This window comes from Schistocerca nitens, chromosome 1 (genome assembly GCF_023898315.1).
Source record: "Schistocerca nitens isolate TAMUIC-IGC-003100 chromosome 1, iqSchNite1.1, whole genome shotgun sequence".
Lineage (NCBI taxonomy): Eukaryota > Metazoa > Arthropoda > Insecta > Orthoptera > Acrididae > Schistocerca > Schistocerca nitens.
The window spans coordinates 673,082,500-673,100,566 of NC_064614.1; the positions used below are offsets into that span (position 1 = coordinate 673,082,500).

At 39.4% G+C, this 18,067-nt stretch overlaps 1 protein-coding gene across 1 annotated transcript in view; it reads left to right on the forward strand.

The window, feature by feature from the left end:
• Positions 1-16,617, forward strand: part of LOC126259248 (zinc metalloproteinase nas-14-like) — a 131,961-nt gene extending 115,344 nt beyond the window's left edge. Inside the window, exon 6 of the mRNA XM_049955878.1 lies at positions 16,465-16,617. Coding sequence (XP_049811835.1) covers positions 16,465-16,584 — 120 coding nt within the window. The 3' untranslated portion in view covers positions 16,585-16,617. The remainder of the gene's footprint in view (positions 1-16,464) is intronic.
• The last annotated feature ends 1,450 nt before the right edge of the window (positions 16,618-18,067 follow it).

Sequence of the window (18,067 nt, forward strand, 5' to 3'; positions counted from 1 at the left end):
TCTCAGACACGGCTGATTCCAGCTCCCACATGGAGAAAGTATAATTCTAAGTCTCAGAATTGTTGGATCTGAAGTCCAACTTGCCCTTCTTGACAGTCACATGATAGCAACAAAATGCCATATCCTGACTGGCAGTGGCAATAGTTTTTGCAAAATTCTCTGCCAGCGTCTCAGCAATATCTCTAGTTGTTGTTTGGAGATACTTCTGTTTCAGTATTGCTGCTATTGGTAAATGACTGTGTTTATCTGAAATCCTCAGGATGGCTTCCCATACTTTCGTAGAACACGTGGAACAGTTCACAGAGTCCATAACATTTTATTGCTCTTCTTAATTACATACTGAGCCTTGGTTCTCGTGACCTGAAAGGCTATGAGTAGGTCTGCTGTAGGGCAGTATTTAAATCATCAAAGAGCTACACACCTGTCTCAGACTGTTGAATGGCACTTATCTGTCCAGTAAGGTACAGGCTGCCTCCTAAGATGACCTGAGGACTCTGGGATCTATAAGTCAGCAGCATGATGGATCACCTATGTGATGTCCACCCATTCCTGAACACTGTAGTAATGTTCAAACACAGCCAGCTGGCTGAACAGTGTCCAATGAGCCCTGCTGACTGTCCATTTTGGTGGATTCTATTGAAGCAATCCTCCTTCCAGTATGTTAAGATGGAATGGAAAATGATCACTAGAATGAGGGTTGGGGAGCAGAGTGTTAGATCGATGGCTGAAAATGACTCAGTAGCAGCACAGAAATGAATGGTAGTAGCGATGTGGAGGATGCACAGTATGTTAAGATGGAATGGAAAATGATCACTAGAATGAGGGTTGGGGAGCAGAGTGTTAGATCGATGGCTGAAAATGACTCAGTAGCAGCACAGAAATGAATGGTAGTAGCGATGTGGAGGATGCACAGTTTTTGGGAGGCCATGAAGCCATCCAGAATCTGACTCTGAGGGCAAGTGGAGGTTCATACCCCACAAGACATGGTAAGCATTTAATCTCCCAAGAGAAGAATTGGGCAGGGGAGTTGTTCCACAGGATCTGTGGAGCACATGTGAAGTTCAGCTGCAACTGCTTGCAGGTCAGTAGCCAGAGAGAGAAAGGAGGACTGGTAAATGTTACTTACAAACACAGCAGTGCATCTCTTGGCCCTTTCCTCAGTCAGGTCATCCTTGCAATAGACCGTATAGCCCCATAGGACATGGGCATCAGATGCTTTAAAGTGTGTTTCCTGCATACAGTGTTCACACTGATTGTTCCTGTGCTAGGAGCTTCAGTTCTTCCCATGCGTCCTGGACCCATTAATGTTCCACTGGAGGATGGGAGCCATTTATCGTAGAGGTTGCATTTTCACCCTGTCTTTCCACCTAGGAGGGGAGCCTACCATATGAGGTGGCTCAGCTTTGGGGCGAGATGATTGCCCCAGTCTGACATCTAGATCCATTAGCTCTGTTGAAGAGTCAAGAAATGCGTCAGGGAGGATGAGTTTGACATTGTCAGACAGTTGACTCCCTGGCTCTGTCAGTGGTTGGTGCATCATCTTGGATTTTTTGTCTTGAGTGGCCTTTGGGGCCACAATTGTGACTGTGATAGTAGCAGCATTAGATGGTGGACCAAGCTGAACCTTTGGAGGGGCAGGGAGTTCAGCAACAGTGGTAACCACAGCCTTGTCTGAAGTCTTGGGTTGAGTTAAGGGCTTCGGAATAACTGCAACAGAACAAGTGCACTGGTGACACAGGCACTACTGCTGACACTCGCAACCTCCATTTTTGTAGCAGCATTGGTTTTAGGGACTGGCTGTTTAATTACAGACGCAAAGGAGATAGCAAACATTAGGGGCTCATGGCCTTATAGATGTTTTTGGCCACTCCATATGAGATACATTTAGTTGTTTTTATTTCCTGTACCTTCCGTTCTTCAAGAACAACACTGCAGTCCCTACTCCAGACAAGGTGATCCCCAGAGCACTTGACACACTTCGCAGGAGATGAACATTCAACTCCTTCATGGGCAGCCTTCCCACATTTGTTGTCAATGGCTTCTCCTTTATAGCCAACAGTAGTGTGCCCAAAGTGCTGGCACTTAAAACAGCACATTGGATTTGGGAAATAATGCCACACGCTAAGGTGACTGAAGCCACCATTAACACACTCAGGAGGTTTTGTGCTACTGAATGTTAGGATAAAGGAGTCATATTTGATAAGATCCCCATCCAACTTCTTCATAATGTTTTGCATGTCAATGATACCTTCTGGAGCCCACTCATGTTTCAGTTCCTCCTTGGAAATGTCGACTAGATCCCTGCATGAGACCACACCTTTGCTATAATTCAAGATGCTATGCAGATCAGTGTCTATTGCATACTGCTTGAGGCAGATAGCTGTTTGTAGGTTAGTGGCTTGCTGGGAATTTGAAGTTTCCTCTAGCAGTATCCCATTGCACAAACACTTTATTGATTTTAAGGTGCCACAGATTCCCTCTAAGCCCTTTGCTTTGGGCAAAACCTTCTCAAAACTATTCTCCTTCCATTTCAACACTGCGAGTACATTCTGAGGACCAGCATGCATTCTGTCACTAGAGAATGTACTTTTGGAATGAGTTCCTGAGTCAGGAGGACTGGCTACAAAAGCCCTCTTGTTAGATTGGGTGTTAGTACCTTCCAGCAGCCCACCCTTTCCGCTGGGAGGAGGAAACGAAAATTTCGTAGTATCCAATTTGGTCCCACAAGCAGCAAAATAAGGATCCACTCAGATACCGCCCCATGTGCCTGAGTAAGCCTCATAAAACTGAGGTATGGCTGGTTCCCCAGAGGTTTCCCACTAGTGACTGTTCCACCTCAACAGCCATGTATCTTATCAACACCCAGCACACCTTGAGATTCGTGATCTGGGCAGTCAAGCCAAGATCCCCATTCCCTGTGTCACACAACATTCCACCACCACACTGCAGGTGGTCACTAAAGCATGCCCAGAGCTTACAGTGACAGAGGACTGTCGGCACTTACCAGTCCTCAGTTCAGGAACCCCATGGTCACCAAGCCTGTACCCAGTACATGAATGCTGAGCTCCTGAGTGGCTGTCAAGGCTGGGGTGATACTAGGTGGTGAGAGTAATGCTGGTCAGTGGCTTGTTAACAGGTTTACTTGTCAGGGGAGGAAGTGGCAAGGGAGACCTGTTTATGGATGAGCTTGAATGTATAATGTCTGTCAGTAAAGGCTCTGGCAAGGTTGTTAGTGTATTTTGACAACTCGTGCTTTCCACTGCAGGTGTGCCATCCATGAGTGATGAGACTGTACGGAAGAGATGTTTTGACATGGGATGGGTTATAGCGGTGACAGTGGACATACTGTTGGTAGTTGGTGTGCTTAATATGAACAGACATGTTCAGGGAGCAATCTAAGAAAGCGAGATTGACATGTAGGTACGTCACTCATTGAATTGAGAAGGACCAGGTGAAGGGGGCTTGGAAGTAGGTGTTGAGATTATAGAGGAGAGAGCAAAGGTTGTCTCTGCCATGCATCTAGATCATGATCCTCATCCACACCATTCCTTGCTCATCCAGATCATGTACTGCCTTCTCTCTCAACCACCATGCCAGCATTCTCTCTCCATCCTTTCCCTCCCCCCCCCCCCCCCCCCCCTCTGCTTGTCCCACCCATCTCCCTTTCTCTTTTCCCTCCATATCTCTCTCCTCATCTCCACTTTTATCTCCATTCCATGGACCATGAAGCTAACTAACTAATGTATTACCCCATCCTCACCTCGTGTGTCCTTCTCTACCCCTCCCATTTCCATCTGCCTAGACAACTGCTAGTGATAATCAACAGTAAGTCTCACTGCAGCCACAGGTGTGTGTGTTTGGGTGTCTATGTGGTTGTGTGTGTGACTGTATGTAGTTCCACTAAAGGAAAACCAAGAGCTTCAAAGCTATTATAAACTGTTTTCTGTTGCATGTTGCTGTGTGTCACACATGAGTCAGCTATAAGTGAGTGGTCGTCCTTGTTTTATTTTTGATAATAATAAACTTCTTTGTGATACACAATACCTCTATTGTAGTGACTACCACTGCATCTTGCTATGTGTCACACGAGTCAGCTATAAGTGAGTGGTCATCTTTGTTTTATTTTTCATAATAATAAACTTCTTTGTGATACACAATACCTCTCTTGTAGTGACTACCACTGGAGTTTTCTTGACCAACTCTGTAACACTCCTACACTTACTAGACAATCCTGTGACAAAATGTGCCACTCTTCATTGGGTCTCCCTCTCTCTCTTTCCCTTCTGTTACACCTACTTGATAATAAGCCAGACAAGTGTTTTGTAAACCAGGTACTTTGTGGATAAATTACATTTCCTTCAGATTCTTCCAGTGAATCTTTGTCTGGCATCTGCCTGCCCTACAATTAGTTTTATGTGACTATTCCACTTTAAGTTGCTTTAGACAGTTACTCCTAAGTATTTTATGGTTTTTACTCTTTCTAATAATTTTTCACGAACAGTGTAATCAAACAGTAATGGTTTCTTTGTCCATTAATGCATAATACATTATATTTATTTACACTGAGAGTCAACTACTTGTCCACAGAGAGATCGCCAATTTCAGCAAGTCTTGCTGCATTTCACTACAGTCTTCTGGCATAGTGGCCTTCCTATCTGCCTACAGGCAACAGCATAATCTTCAAAAATCTTCATGGGGCTTTTGATGTTAACCACCAGATCATTAATATATATTGTAAACAGTAATGACCCTATAAAACGTCCTTGAGGCAATCCCTAAATTACCTTTACATCTGTCAATTTCATCTCATAAAGAATAACATATTAAGAACTGTCTCCTAAAAAGTCCTCAATCCAATCATAAATCTGATCCAATAATCAGTGAGTTCTTAGTTTGTCCACTAAACAGTACAAAACTATATCAAATGCCTTGGACAAGTCAAGGGACATGGCATCAACCTGGGTACCTTTGTCTCTGGCACTCTGGATATCATGGACAAACATTGAAATTCAAGTTGGTTTCTGTAGATGAGATTCTTTCTCCAGAGATGACACAATGCATAAGTCTAGAACATGTTCCACAATTCTACAAAACAAATGTGGTTAAAATGTTTTAAAAAAGTAACAGTCAATCTTTGGAAACAAAGGCCACACTGTTCAAAGAGAATATGATAACTTATTGTAATTTATGTTATTTTTCATAGAGCCACTTTTTCTGACACAGTTTTTATGACACAATTATTGTCCACAGTAGCCTCTTAATGTACTACTAAGGAAAAATAAAATGCTTAAGTTAAGGTCTTAAAACAATTAAAAATTTTTTCAACAGACCTACTTGGGAGTTAACTAAATTACTATTAAAATACATGTAGATCATACCTATGGTCAGCATTTGGGCAACACACTGTCATGTGCTGTCAAACTAAATGCAATATTGAAATATTGCGAATTATATAGATAAAACCATGCATATTTCCCTTTTCGTACTTTTTATGTCCTCTATAACACAATATTTACTTGTACAACCCATAAAATATGACAAAATTATGATCATATTTCAGTCAGTTATTCATAAAATACAAAAAAAATATGAAAATGAGAGTACAGGTACTTAAATCAGTAAAACCACATTTAAAACAGAGTTAAGGTCTTTACAATAACAGAAAAAAGAAGGTTTACTTATGGTACATATTTCTGATGGCTGTTGGTGCTGAACTTTGGGCTGCTTGACGTTTATGTCACTCCCCAGAGCTTAGAAGAGGTGACACGTAATGGATGAAAAGTGAAAAGGGAAGCACCTCTTTCTTTGAGAACTCTTGGATGTCGTAAGGGTATGTGAAGCAGGTTGTTAAATCTCACAAGACACTATCCAGGAAATGCTGCCAAGTTTGGGCAGCATTCCTAAGGCCAAATGTCAAACATGCTCTCGAAGATATCAAAAGGGTTGGTAATTGTTGTTTATTCTACCCTCAGGTGACATGGGGATCTGCATGTATGTCTTTGTGCAGTCAGTTTTGTTAATATAGTCACACCTGTCTGGCACTGTCCTTGAGTTTAGCACCTGGTAACCTCACATGGGTGCCATGAATTGTCCTTTTTAGGCACCAAATGTAAGATGGAAGACCATGGGCTGCTCAATGGTCGGACAACACCTTATCACAACATTACCTCGAACTCTGCCTTTTCTTTCACAAGCCTCTCGGGTACAACGTTGACATGGGCAGCAGGAGATGGGAGGACCAGAGGAGGTAACAATATGGTGGAGCGTCGAGTGCTTGATGTCCTGCAGCGCCCCAGTTGGGCAAGTTAGCTTCGGAAAGTTGTTCAGAACATATGTGAGTGGTCTGGGGCATGCCACAGATTTAATGATGTGGAAGGTGGCCTGCTGTTGCTGCCCTCCTATCTTCAGACTTTTCGTAGAGTCAATCAACTGGGCATTTGTAATATACACCAGCAACTTGTAGTGTTCAAGGAAATCTGAACCCAGGATCAGCTCATTTACATTGGCCAAGGTCAACCTTCACATGAATGTGTGGCGCAGTGCAACATCCACATTCCAATGTTGGGTGCCATACATTTTTATGGCAGAATCATTTGTCACCATGAGACAGTTTTTCAGCCTTCCTGCAATCTCTTAGCATGGATCCACAAAAAACCGATAAATCAGACCCAGTGTCTACAAGGTACCTCATGTCCCCACCCCATTCAGCCACAGATTCTTTGTATAGCACTGAAGTTGGATGCATCTAGGTCTGATAGCAGCTGGTGTTCAGGTGGGAGCAAGGGGCATAGCACTTGGACGCGTCATTTCTGAAGCGGGCATGATACCAGCAGATGCCACTTGGAGCCTGCTCTGTCATCAGTGGGGTACTGTGAGAGCAGCAGCTGCCGCTGCTGGTGCTTTGCTAGTAGTGTAAGCTGTGCCACCTGTCGCTTTGCCTGCTGCCACTGCGATGCCTGTAGCTCTCTTGCTGTGAGGGTGCAAACCGGTCAATCTGTGTACTGTGTGCTGCCACCTGTGTGGCCAAATTCTGCATAAGGTGCTGTAGATCAGTGTCCACTGCTAGGGCTGTGGGAGGCATGTGTTGCGACAGAGCAAAGGTGTTTGGTGGGGGTAAGGGTTTGTTAACAGCTGCAGATGCTGTGCTTGTAGCCATTGCCATCATATCGTGCACCCTGCCCACCATGTCCCCTCAGGTGTCCAGCTGCATGTCAGTCTGCACAACTGTGACTGCTTGCACCTGAGTGGGGAGACTGTATGCTCAGATAGCACACAATGGCAAATCCAGAACCATATCTGACTCTGTGAGGCTCCACAGGTGATGCTAGATCCGCAAAGGCCTCCAGTCACCACATTCTTCTTGGCGTGGTACTTGCTGTACTTGCTGCTCCTTGGATGCTGAAATCCACTGTATCATTCCTTAGGCCACTTGTAGGAGGAATGCATCATTGGGGTGCTTCCTATGCCCCATACTTGAGATGTGTAATTCTGGTCCAGATGGCTCAGGATGTGTTCAAATTTTGTGAGAGTGCATGTCATATTATTATTCAGGAAAACTGCCTCCACTTGGCTGAGCCACATGAATGGGTTGGGGGGCTGAAAGGAGAGCAGTCTGACCACCACACATCTGGGCAGGTTGCTGCTCCAGCGGCAGTGGAGGATGGCAGTGTGACACTGTTTTGGGAGCATGAATTTTCATGGGCTGGCCCTGGGTGGGCAGAGTCTGTGTGCATGGGCCATGCCTCCTGCACCTTGCTTTCCAGAAAACAATTACATGCCAACTGCTCCTCTAGTTGCCTTTGGAGATAATCCATAGTTACCACTGTATTATTGCACTAAGTTCTCATGCAAAAGAGGACACACAAAAAGTACGAAGACACACACACAAGAAAAATACATACAAAAGGAATAAATGTGCAAGGCCCAAATGTTGCCTATGTGAGGCTACTGAGCACAGAAACATTCAAAAGTTAGTCCAGTTGTGATTCACGGTCACTAACACTGATCAAGTCCATCACCATGAGTCTTTTCCTACCAACGATCATGTCGAGGTCACCAGTGAAGCATGCAATGAGTGGTTCTTGCTGCTTTAAAAACTGTCATACTGTGAGCTGGCTTACTGCACATGAAGTCCAAGCTGTAGACACAGGTGACAGTAATTAATGCAGCAACTCATTTGTTTAACAGCAATGTATACACACTTAAGAACTCATAATATTCACACTCAAAATGACTGTGAGGGTGATCGAATTACTGCAGTGGACAGCTTGACCATTGATCCTAGAGGGTACACACTCCTCAGTGATTGAGCATGCAGTGCAGTCTTGTGGCCGCAGAAGGACAATGGACATGTGACTGGCCAGGCATGCAAATTGTCTCTTGTCTCGCGGATACTGTTTAATTCGCAGGCATGAGAAATGTAGTGAACAAGTGGGAACTGCCCTGTTTGTGGACGCGATGGTGGGGAATGTGCATTGAGCTTGACCCATGTGGACCGTGGATCATTACATTGAAGAATGAAGTAGACATCTGTGGAGTATCAGCTACTAGCTGGCACTGCTCTCTCTCTCCGAGGCATGTGCCCATGGGCACCACACCATTGTCAAGCTTTGGCCTAATGGTTCTTCTACATGGAGGCACACAGAGGCAAATGTCGGTCTGTTGGCTGTGCCATCTACAATTGCTATGTTGCAGTCGTGGCTGTGGTAACAGCTGCCACAGCATCTAGCTGCCAGAGGTACAGTGCCATCGGCCACTGGAAATTTGTGCTGTAAGGATTGTTCCTTTCTTTCTTTTATAGTCAAGTCTTTACTGTATTTTAGATATGGTTTTCCTGATTTAATGACCTATATTCTGTTTTTATATTTTAGAATAAGTGACTGAAACATGATGGTAATATTTGTTGTATTTTATGTTTTCTACAAGTAAATATTGTCTTACAGAGGACACATGCATGTAGCACTAAGAGTAGAAAAAGGGAAGTGCCCTTGGTTTTATTTATATAGTTCTCTATATTTTGACATTACATTTAGTTTGACATCACATGACCATGTGTTCACCAAATGCTGCCCACAGGTATGATCAATATTTATTTTAACGGTACTTCAATTATCTCCCAAGTAGACCTGGTGAAAATATTTTTCATTGTTTTAAGATCTTAATGTAAGCATTTTATTTTTCCTATTGTAGCACCTAAAGATGGCCACTGTAGGCTGAAAACATTTATAATTTTTTCATAAAAAGTACTGTGTTGAAAATAAACATATCTTTATAAGAGTCTTGATAGGGATGGGGAGTATGATGTACGTAGTGACCTGGTAAAGATAGCTACTCAAACTGGTGGCACTAATATGCACTTCATGCAACTGTTTCAGTACCATGATCAACCTCATCCTAATGCTGCTGTTAGGTATGTTAACGTGGGACTGGAGAAGGCACTGATGGTGGAAGGCATGGCTCACATTGCAGTGGTGCCAGTTGAGTCTATCAATAGATGGGGTTTCATTAAGCATGGCCTGCACCGTAGTATGGGAAGGGGAGGCTGGAAAAGCTTAGGTGACAGTGTAGTGGGTGGTGGTGGGATCATCATGGAAAAATTCCTTGGTGTTAAGAGCTGCACTTTTTTTAAATTGAAGTCAGCTGATAGGAACCCCTGCTTAAAGGAAGTCCCTCTAACAAAGGAATCACATTCAAAGGTGGTCAGGTTTCGAAGTAGTGAAGAAATTAGCATATTTCATCAGAAAATAAGAGGTATTAGAGATAAAGTTAGTGAACTGCTTGAGGATGCTGACTCTGACATTATTGGTGTATCAGAGCACCACTTAAATAATTTGACAATTCAGAAGCTTCCTTTACCAGGATACAGATTAGCTGGCTTTCTTTCAAGGAGTTCTTTGGGGAGTGGCCACATACCTAAACAACAGTATCCCATTTGACTATGTAGATGTATCACACAACTGCACTGAACAGGTATTTGAATGTTGAGCAGGGGCAGTTGAAATTAGGTAAGCTGAACTTCTATTTGTTGTTGTTTATAAGTCCCCTAACTCTGACTTCAGAGCATTTCTGCTCAAGCTAGAGAGGGTTCTTGGTTCACTTTCTAGGAAGTACCATAAATTAGTTATATGTGGTGACATCAATATTAATTTTGTGTGTGATTGTGCAAGAAAGAGGATGTTGGAAGATCTCCTAAATTCATATGATCTGATGCAGACTGTGTTTCTTCCAACCAGGGTGCAGAACAGTAGCATAGTCATAGACAATATTTTTATTCATTCTTCATTACTAGATGGGCATCCTGTTAGTAAAAGGTTGAATGGCCTTTCAGACCATGAGGCACAAATTTTAACACTAAAAGCTTTTTGTACTCAAACAAATGTTTATATAATCACAAACTATGTAGAAAAGCAAATAAAATGGCAATAGAGAGTTTTTTTAAACCTCATTAAGGAACAAGAATGACAGGATGTTTATAGTGCTGATAACATGGATGACAAATGTAATGCTTTCCATAGCACATTTCTCATGCTCTTTGAAAGTTGCTTTCCATTACATTGTTCTAAACAGGGTACTAGTAGTAAAAGGCAGTCTGGGTGGCTGACTAGGATATCATGTAGAAGAAAGTGGGAATTATATCAAAATGTTAGAAGTAGCCATAATCAAGCTCCATTAGCCCATTATAAACAGCATGGTAAGGTGCTCTAAAATGTTATTAGGAAGGAAAAGAGTATGTGGTACACAAACAGAATAGCTAATTGAAAGGATAAAAATAAATCATATGCACAGTCATGAAAAAGTAAGGTTGATGATATAAAGTCAGTGCATAGTAAAAATATTTCTGTTACTGATAAGTCAGATGCATGTTCAGTATTTAATAATCACCTTCTGGGCATTTCTGGTGAATTACATAAAAACTTACTTCCTACAGGGAACTGTATAACTTTATTGGAAAATGCCTTTTCAAGATTGATGTCTGAAATACTCCTTTGTGATACTGAAAAGGGGGAGATTGAGTCAATAATTAAATCACTGAAGACTACGGACTCTCATGGATATGATGGAGTGCCTAGTAGAATGTTAAAGTACTGTGCTGGACATGTTAGCCCTGTTTTACCCGTATTTGAAATTTTTTCCTTCAAGAATGATCAGTTTCCTGAATGATTAAAGTAATCAGTAGTAAAGCCACTTTATAAAAGGGAGAAAGGGATAATGTAGCCAGTTTTAGACCTATTTCTATGCCATTGCCATTTGCTAAAGTTATTGAAAAGGCTATGTATGTTCGGACAATTGATCATTTTATTTCACATAATTTGCTATTAAATGTACAGTTCGGTAGTAGAAGTGGTTTAACAACTGATAATGCTATATTCTCTTTTCTCTGTGAGGTACTGGATGGATTAAACAAAAGGTTTCAAACACTAGGTGTCTTTTTTTTATTTAACTAAGGTGTTTCATTGTGTTAATCACAAAATATTGCTCCAGAAGTTGGACCATTATGGAATATGGGGAGTAGCTCACAACTGGTACACCTCTTACTTTAACAATAGGCAGCAAAAGGTCATTATGCACAGTGCTGAGAATAGCTATGATGTGGGGTCTGAGTGGCGCACAGTCAAATGGAGAGTGCCTCAGGGATCAGTGCTGGGGCCACTCCTGTTCCTTATTTATATACATTATATGCCCTCTAGTATTACAGGTGTTTATAAAATATTTCTGCTTGTTGATGGCACTAGCTTGGTAGAAGGATATTGTGTGCAACATTGCCACTGTTTCAAATAGTGCAGTTCATGACATAAGTTCATGGCTTGTAGAAAATAAACTGACACCAAATCACAGTAAGACTCTATTTTTACAGTTTCTGACACACAATTCAACCAAATCTGACGTTTTAATTTTACAGAATGGGAATATTATTAGTGGAACTGAACAGTTCACATTACTAGGCGTTCAAATAGATAGTAAACAGCTGTGGAAAGCTCATGTTCAGGATCTTGTTCAAAGACTTAATGCTGCCATTTTTACTATTCAAACAGTATCTGAAGTAAGTGGTAGTTCAACACGAAAAGTAGACTACTTTGCTTATTTTCATTCACTTATGATGTATGGTATTATATTTTGGGGTAACTCTTCCCAGTCTCAAAGGATAATTTTGGCTCAGGAATTGGCAGTTAGGGCAATAAGTGATGTAAGTTCGTGAACCTCTTGTTGACCACTGTTCGTTAGTCTGGGTATTCTGACATTAGCCTCTCAATATATGTATTCTTTACTGTCATTTATTGTTAACAATATCAGTTTGTTCCCAAGAATTAACAGCTTTCCCTCAGTTAATACTAGACAGAAATCCAATCTGCAATTGGTTTGCACTTACTTGACGCTTGTGCAGAAAGATGTGTGGTATGCTGCTGCATCCATTTCCAAAAAGTTACCACAAGAATTCCAAAATCTTAGCACTAATCTATGTGCTTTCAAATCAAAACTGAAGAGTTTCCTCATGGGCCACTCCCTCTATTCGGTAGAGGAGTTCCTTGAAATACTAAGCTGATTCCTGTGACATATTGTTGATTGCTTTTATTTAAACTTATGGCTTGTATTTTTTTTGTTCATAAACATTTGATTTTATCTGTTATTACTTTTACATTGTAATTTTATATACTGACATGTTCTGCGACATTAGTAAGTTATACATATAAACAGCTTACCAGGAAGCTCTCTGCTGGCACATTAACACAGTAATTTACTTAATTCTGGTATGGAGTGTACATTTTGATAGCTAGATAGTGATTGTGTACAAGATATTCAACTTAATGACTGTTGAACACAAACTGCTAATTATATGACATTTATGAAATTAGTGATAGCCTCCATCTGACTTATAATGTAATGTTTACATTTTGGCAGCTTAACAGCCCTGTCTAGTTTGTTAACATATTTTAAAAACTGATATTTTGTATCTTCTAGATTACATAGTAGTTTTGATGGTAATCTGTCAGGCAATCTTCTTTTTAAAGCGTCAACTTTGGTAAGTTCAAGAGAAAGCTTATTCAAGTGTATTAAAAATTTTAACCGATGTTTACAAAATTCCTTTGTACTCCCAGCCCTTATCTCTGGCTTGGTCTATTTGGAAACTCACTGTTTATTCTGGCTTGTTCTGACTCAGACCAAAATTTACTTAGAAAACTTCATCAAACTCAAAAAAATTCATCAATTAACTTGAATTTTGATTTATCCAAGACAACACTTCCTCTTAAAGAATCTTCTTCATAAGATTTGAAGACTGTGTCATGTTTGCTACAAAGTTGTCTTTGTAAAGCATAGAGGTTTCAAGTAATCAAATAACACCACTGTTAGTTAATAAGTTTCTTGCTACTATACATTCATGAATTTGTACTAAATTCTTTTCTACATTAGCTAATTCACCTTCTAATACTGAAATATTATTTTTGCAAGTAAACATCACTAGTTACATTATTTTAATCATCATTAAATTTTGAGTCCAAATGGATTTTCTCTTTGTATCATTAGTAAATGTGCACATTTTGATATGCACAGCTACTTTCACATTACACAATTCTACCTCACCTTATCACGTTCATATCTGATCATATTTCGAAGTTCACCAAAGTTCTTCTCATTCTTATTTGTTTCCTTCACAAACTCATCTTATAAACTAGCTGTTTTGCTCTCAGTTACACACATTCTGGAACCCATGTCCTTTAGGTCAGTCTCAACATAAGCCTTACGTACCTGTAACTGTTTACTGAATGAACAAGAACCAAGTGCTTGGATAAAAAAGACAGAAAGACAGGGATGTAGTGATTCACCTCCTACTGTTCAATCTATACATCAAAGAAGCGGTGACAGAAATGAAAAAAAAAGTTGAAGAGTGGGATTGAAGTCCAGGGTGAAAGGATATCAATGATAAGATTTGCTGATGACATTGCTATCCTCAGTCAAAATGAAGAAGAATTACAGAGTCTTGTTGAGTGGAATGAACAGTCTAATGAGTACAGAATATGGATTAAGAGTTAATTGAAGAAAGACAAAAGTAATAAGAACTAGCAGAAATGAGAACATCGGGAAATTTAACGTCAAAATAGGGGATCACAAAGCTGGTGAAGTTACAGAATTCTGCTACCTAGGCAGCAAAATAACTCAAGATGGATGAAGTAAGGAAGACATAAAAAGCAGAGTAGCACCATCAAAAAGGGTATTCCTGGCCAAGAGAAGGATACTAGTATCAAATATAGGCCTTAATTTCAGGAAGAAATTTCTTAAAATGTATGTCTGAAGCACAGCATTGTACGGTACTGTAACATGAACTATGGGAAATTCATAACGGAAGAGAATTGAAACATTTTAGATGTGGTGTTACAGGATAATGTTGGAAATTAGGTGGACTGTCAAAGTAAGAAATGAGGAGAATCTCTTTAGAATCAGTGACAAAAGGAAAGGAATATTTGGAAAACACTGACAAGAAGAAAGGATGGGATTATAGGTCAATCTGTTAAGACATTAGGTATAGCTTCCATGGTACTAGAAGGAGCTGTAGAGGATAAAAACTGTACAGGAAGACACAGATTGGAATACATCCACCAAATAATTAAGGATGTAGGTCGCAATTGCTACTCTGAGATGAAATGGTTGGCACAGGAGAGAAATTCATGGTGAGCTGCATTAAACCAATCAGAAGACTGATATCTCAAAAAAAAAAAAAAAAGAGCTGTTTACTATTAATCTGCAGACTGAATTCGAGCTTTGATAGTATATAATTGTTTTTTTGCTCTGATACTCTGTAACTGTTCACTGTTTTCTGCTCTGAAATTTTACAACTGTTCACCTTTCTTTTCCTACATTAACCACAGTTTGGTCCACCTCCGTTGATCCCCCTACTGCCTCATTATCCATGTGTTTTACTTCTCACCTGTGATTGTCATCTAAGAACCCTTTTTAACAGTTTTTATCAAGAAAAACAAAGTCAAAACAAACAAGTTCTTTTTTTGTATACTTATCTTTCTTCTTTCCATTCCAACCCCCCCCCCCCCCCATTTATTTACATTTACATTTTATTTAGGTTTTTAGACATATCTTCAAAATTTACTCCACATAACTTCCTTCTCAAATAAGCAGTGATATTAAAATATTGCATATCAAACACACAACATGTTTGTAATGAACTCACACAATTCCAATGTTCATTTCACTTACCTCAATCACTGAAGTGTACTTCTAGTACTATAAACACAATACTAATTTGTTAATTTATAAATTCAATTATGAAGGAAGATTTGTATTATTAAATGTGTTTACTTAGCTGTTCATGCAATCTGGAGTCAATTAATGCCATCATCTCCCAACAAGGTGAGTCTGTTGCACATTTGATTGAAGCACAATATCTCCTGTTTCGTGTTTTTTATTTATTTTTATTTTTCCTGAAAAACATTTCATACAAAATGCACTTGAATTTTCATGTCACAGAGTGCAGTATTTTACAAAGTTTATTTTTACAAAGGTTCATATGAAACAACTGCAGTTCTGAATGTGTCACATGGCCTAATCTTTGAAATGACTACTGATCATACAGTTTTCATGTGTATGTAATTTTGCTAACCATGCCAGAAACTTCTAGAAGCCCGGAACTTTTAATTACAGTAATTTTCAATTAAGATCTTAGTTACAAACACGTATTACATCTTTGGAATCAATAATTTTAATATTTCAGAACAAATGTTATTAATTAATTACAAAATTATTGATTAATTACAAAACTGAGATCAAATTTCTGGATATCATAGATTTGTTAACATTATAACTTTTCAATAATTTTGCTTAATCATATACCACTTATCTATGCTTTGAGTAACAAATCTCAAAAAAAATTTTGGACCTTCATATATCTGCTGGCTGATTATTATGTATTTAATAGACTGTATGAAAGAAAACCCAGCTGTTAACTGAATTAACATCTCCTACTTTTGTTTTGAATTATTTTTCTTATTTCAAAATAAATGAGAAACCTTTTCTGGGAAATACTTTAGTTGTGCAAAACAATATTCCCAAAAGAAATGCTTCTACACAGTCTCAATCACCTAAGCTACTTGTTCACTGCTCAAAACTTAACTGTTCAATATCTTCACACTACTAATTAAAAAATGGTGAAACTAATCTCCAAATTTGTGATAAGCAGGCCTACTCCTGATCCAGTGATATCTCTACAAACATTTGAACCACAATCATTTGTTAGAGCTGCTCTTGTACAACTGAAGCTAAAGACTGTTGTCATATTTCCTGTACAAAAAACATGAGACAAAAATGACTAGCAAATTTAACTACTGCTTTATATAAGTAAATATTATTACCACTTATAAAATATTATATTAAAATTTATATGATCATTTTTCACGTACTATGTACTGTATTTTTTTTCATGTAACTGAAAATATGTAAAGCTCTTTTACTTGTTAACAGGAGGAAGACGCTGTAATTGGTCAACGGGATGGACTCAGTGAAAAGGATATTAAAAAGATTAAAAAGACATACAAATGCAATGAAAAAGATTCTCTCTTCAGCATTTTTTCATTTGAATAGATCTAATAGCTATGAATAAAATTCTGTCATTTAAAAGAAGTTGTATTCATTTGAGAACACACTAAAATATTTGATGAATCTAAAGTGACAATTGAAAATTTGTGCCAGATTGAGACTCAAATGAAGATTTTCTGTATCTTATGAGCAATGATCTAAACAATTAGGCTATATGAGTATATCTCCACATCCAAGTAAAACTTTCATTGTCACTATCAGAGATAAGCAGGAAATCAAATTTCAAATACCGATCCAGACCAAATTTTCACTTGTCATTATAGGATGCTACACATAAAAATTGACTGAAAGAGGAACAAATGAATCCATTATTGAACAACTCAGTATCTCCAGACGCCTTTCTTCTTGAGTCACCAAAAAATTTCTCCAGTTCTTTGCCATATTGTAAGAAGAGATGGAGAAAATCTAGAGAAAATAATCTTGCAATGAAAGATCGAGGGCACAAGACCAAGAGGAACAGCAATGAGCGGATGGATAGATAAAATCGAGAAGATCTCCAGTCTACCTCTTCAGCAAGCACTAAGAGAAGCAGGCAACCGTCCAGGATGGAAATGCTTGGTTCATGGGGTCACAATGCTTATCACTGAGCACAACTTACGATAATGATGAATGTTGTTCATATCTAAATGATTTCCACTGATATCATTTCATGTCACTGGATATGTATTTATTTTCTGAGTTCACCCCCACCATTGCATATTTATTTATTTTCTGAATTCATCTCCATCAATCCAGCCATTTCAAAAAAATAGTTTAGCATGACAATATGGCAGCATAGGTTTTTATGCGACTGTGGGGGCCAGCATATTTATGAATGCCTGCACCTTCTCCAGGAGTGACACAGATCTGCTCTGGGTGATCAAATGCCTAAGAAACGAAATTATAGTTACCCTGAATATGCATTTCAAAGGGTTAGCGATGAAACTCGCTTCTCTCCTATGCTGATATATGATCATCAGGTGGTGGTGGTGGAGTCCAGGTGATGTCAAATCACCAGGATGCCATTGAAGTATGCAAACCAGGTATGGGCTGCATTCTGAGGACTGAATATCATAAATGTACTCTCAAAGAGCCCAAAGGGCTTGATCATGGCAATTTTGTGAATGTGCTTAGGTGCCACAGGAATCTGCTTCAACACCTTCATGCAGTCAATTTTGCTGTATGCAACTGATCACATCAAGGCATGGAAAAAATCCTGGAGGAGTGCTGCCTACAGTGAGCATCATTTGATCATGGTTTTAAGGGAGATGACCAACATCTGACCATGATTTTGAGGGAGATTTAGTTGCAATAAATTTCAACTGCACAACTACACCACATTTTCTTGGAATGGGTGACAATGAAGTGAAAGAATAATTTTCTCTATTACATCATATGGTATGAATATAATAGAGGGAAACATTCCACGTGGGAAAAATTTATCTAAAAACAAAGATGATCTCACTTACTAAACGAAGTGCTGGCAGGT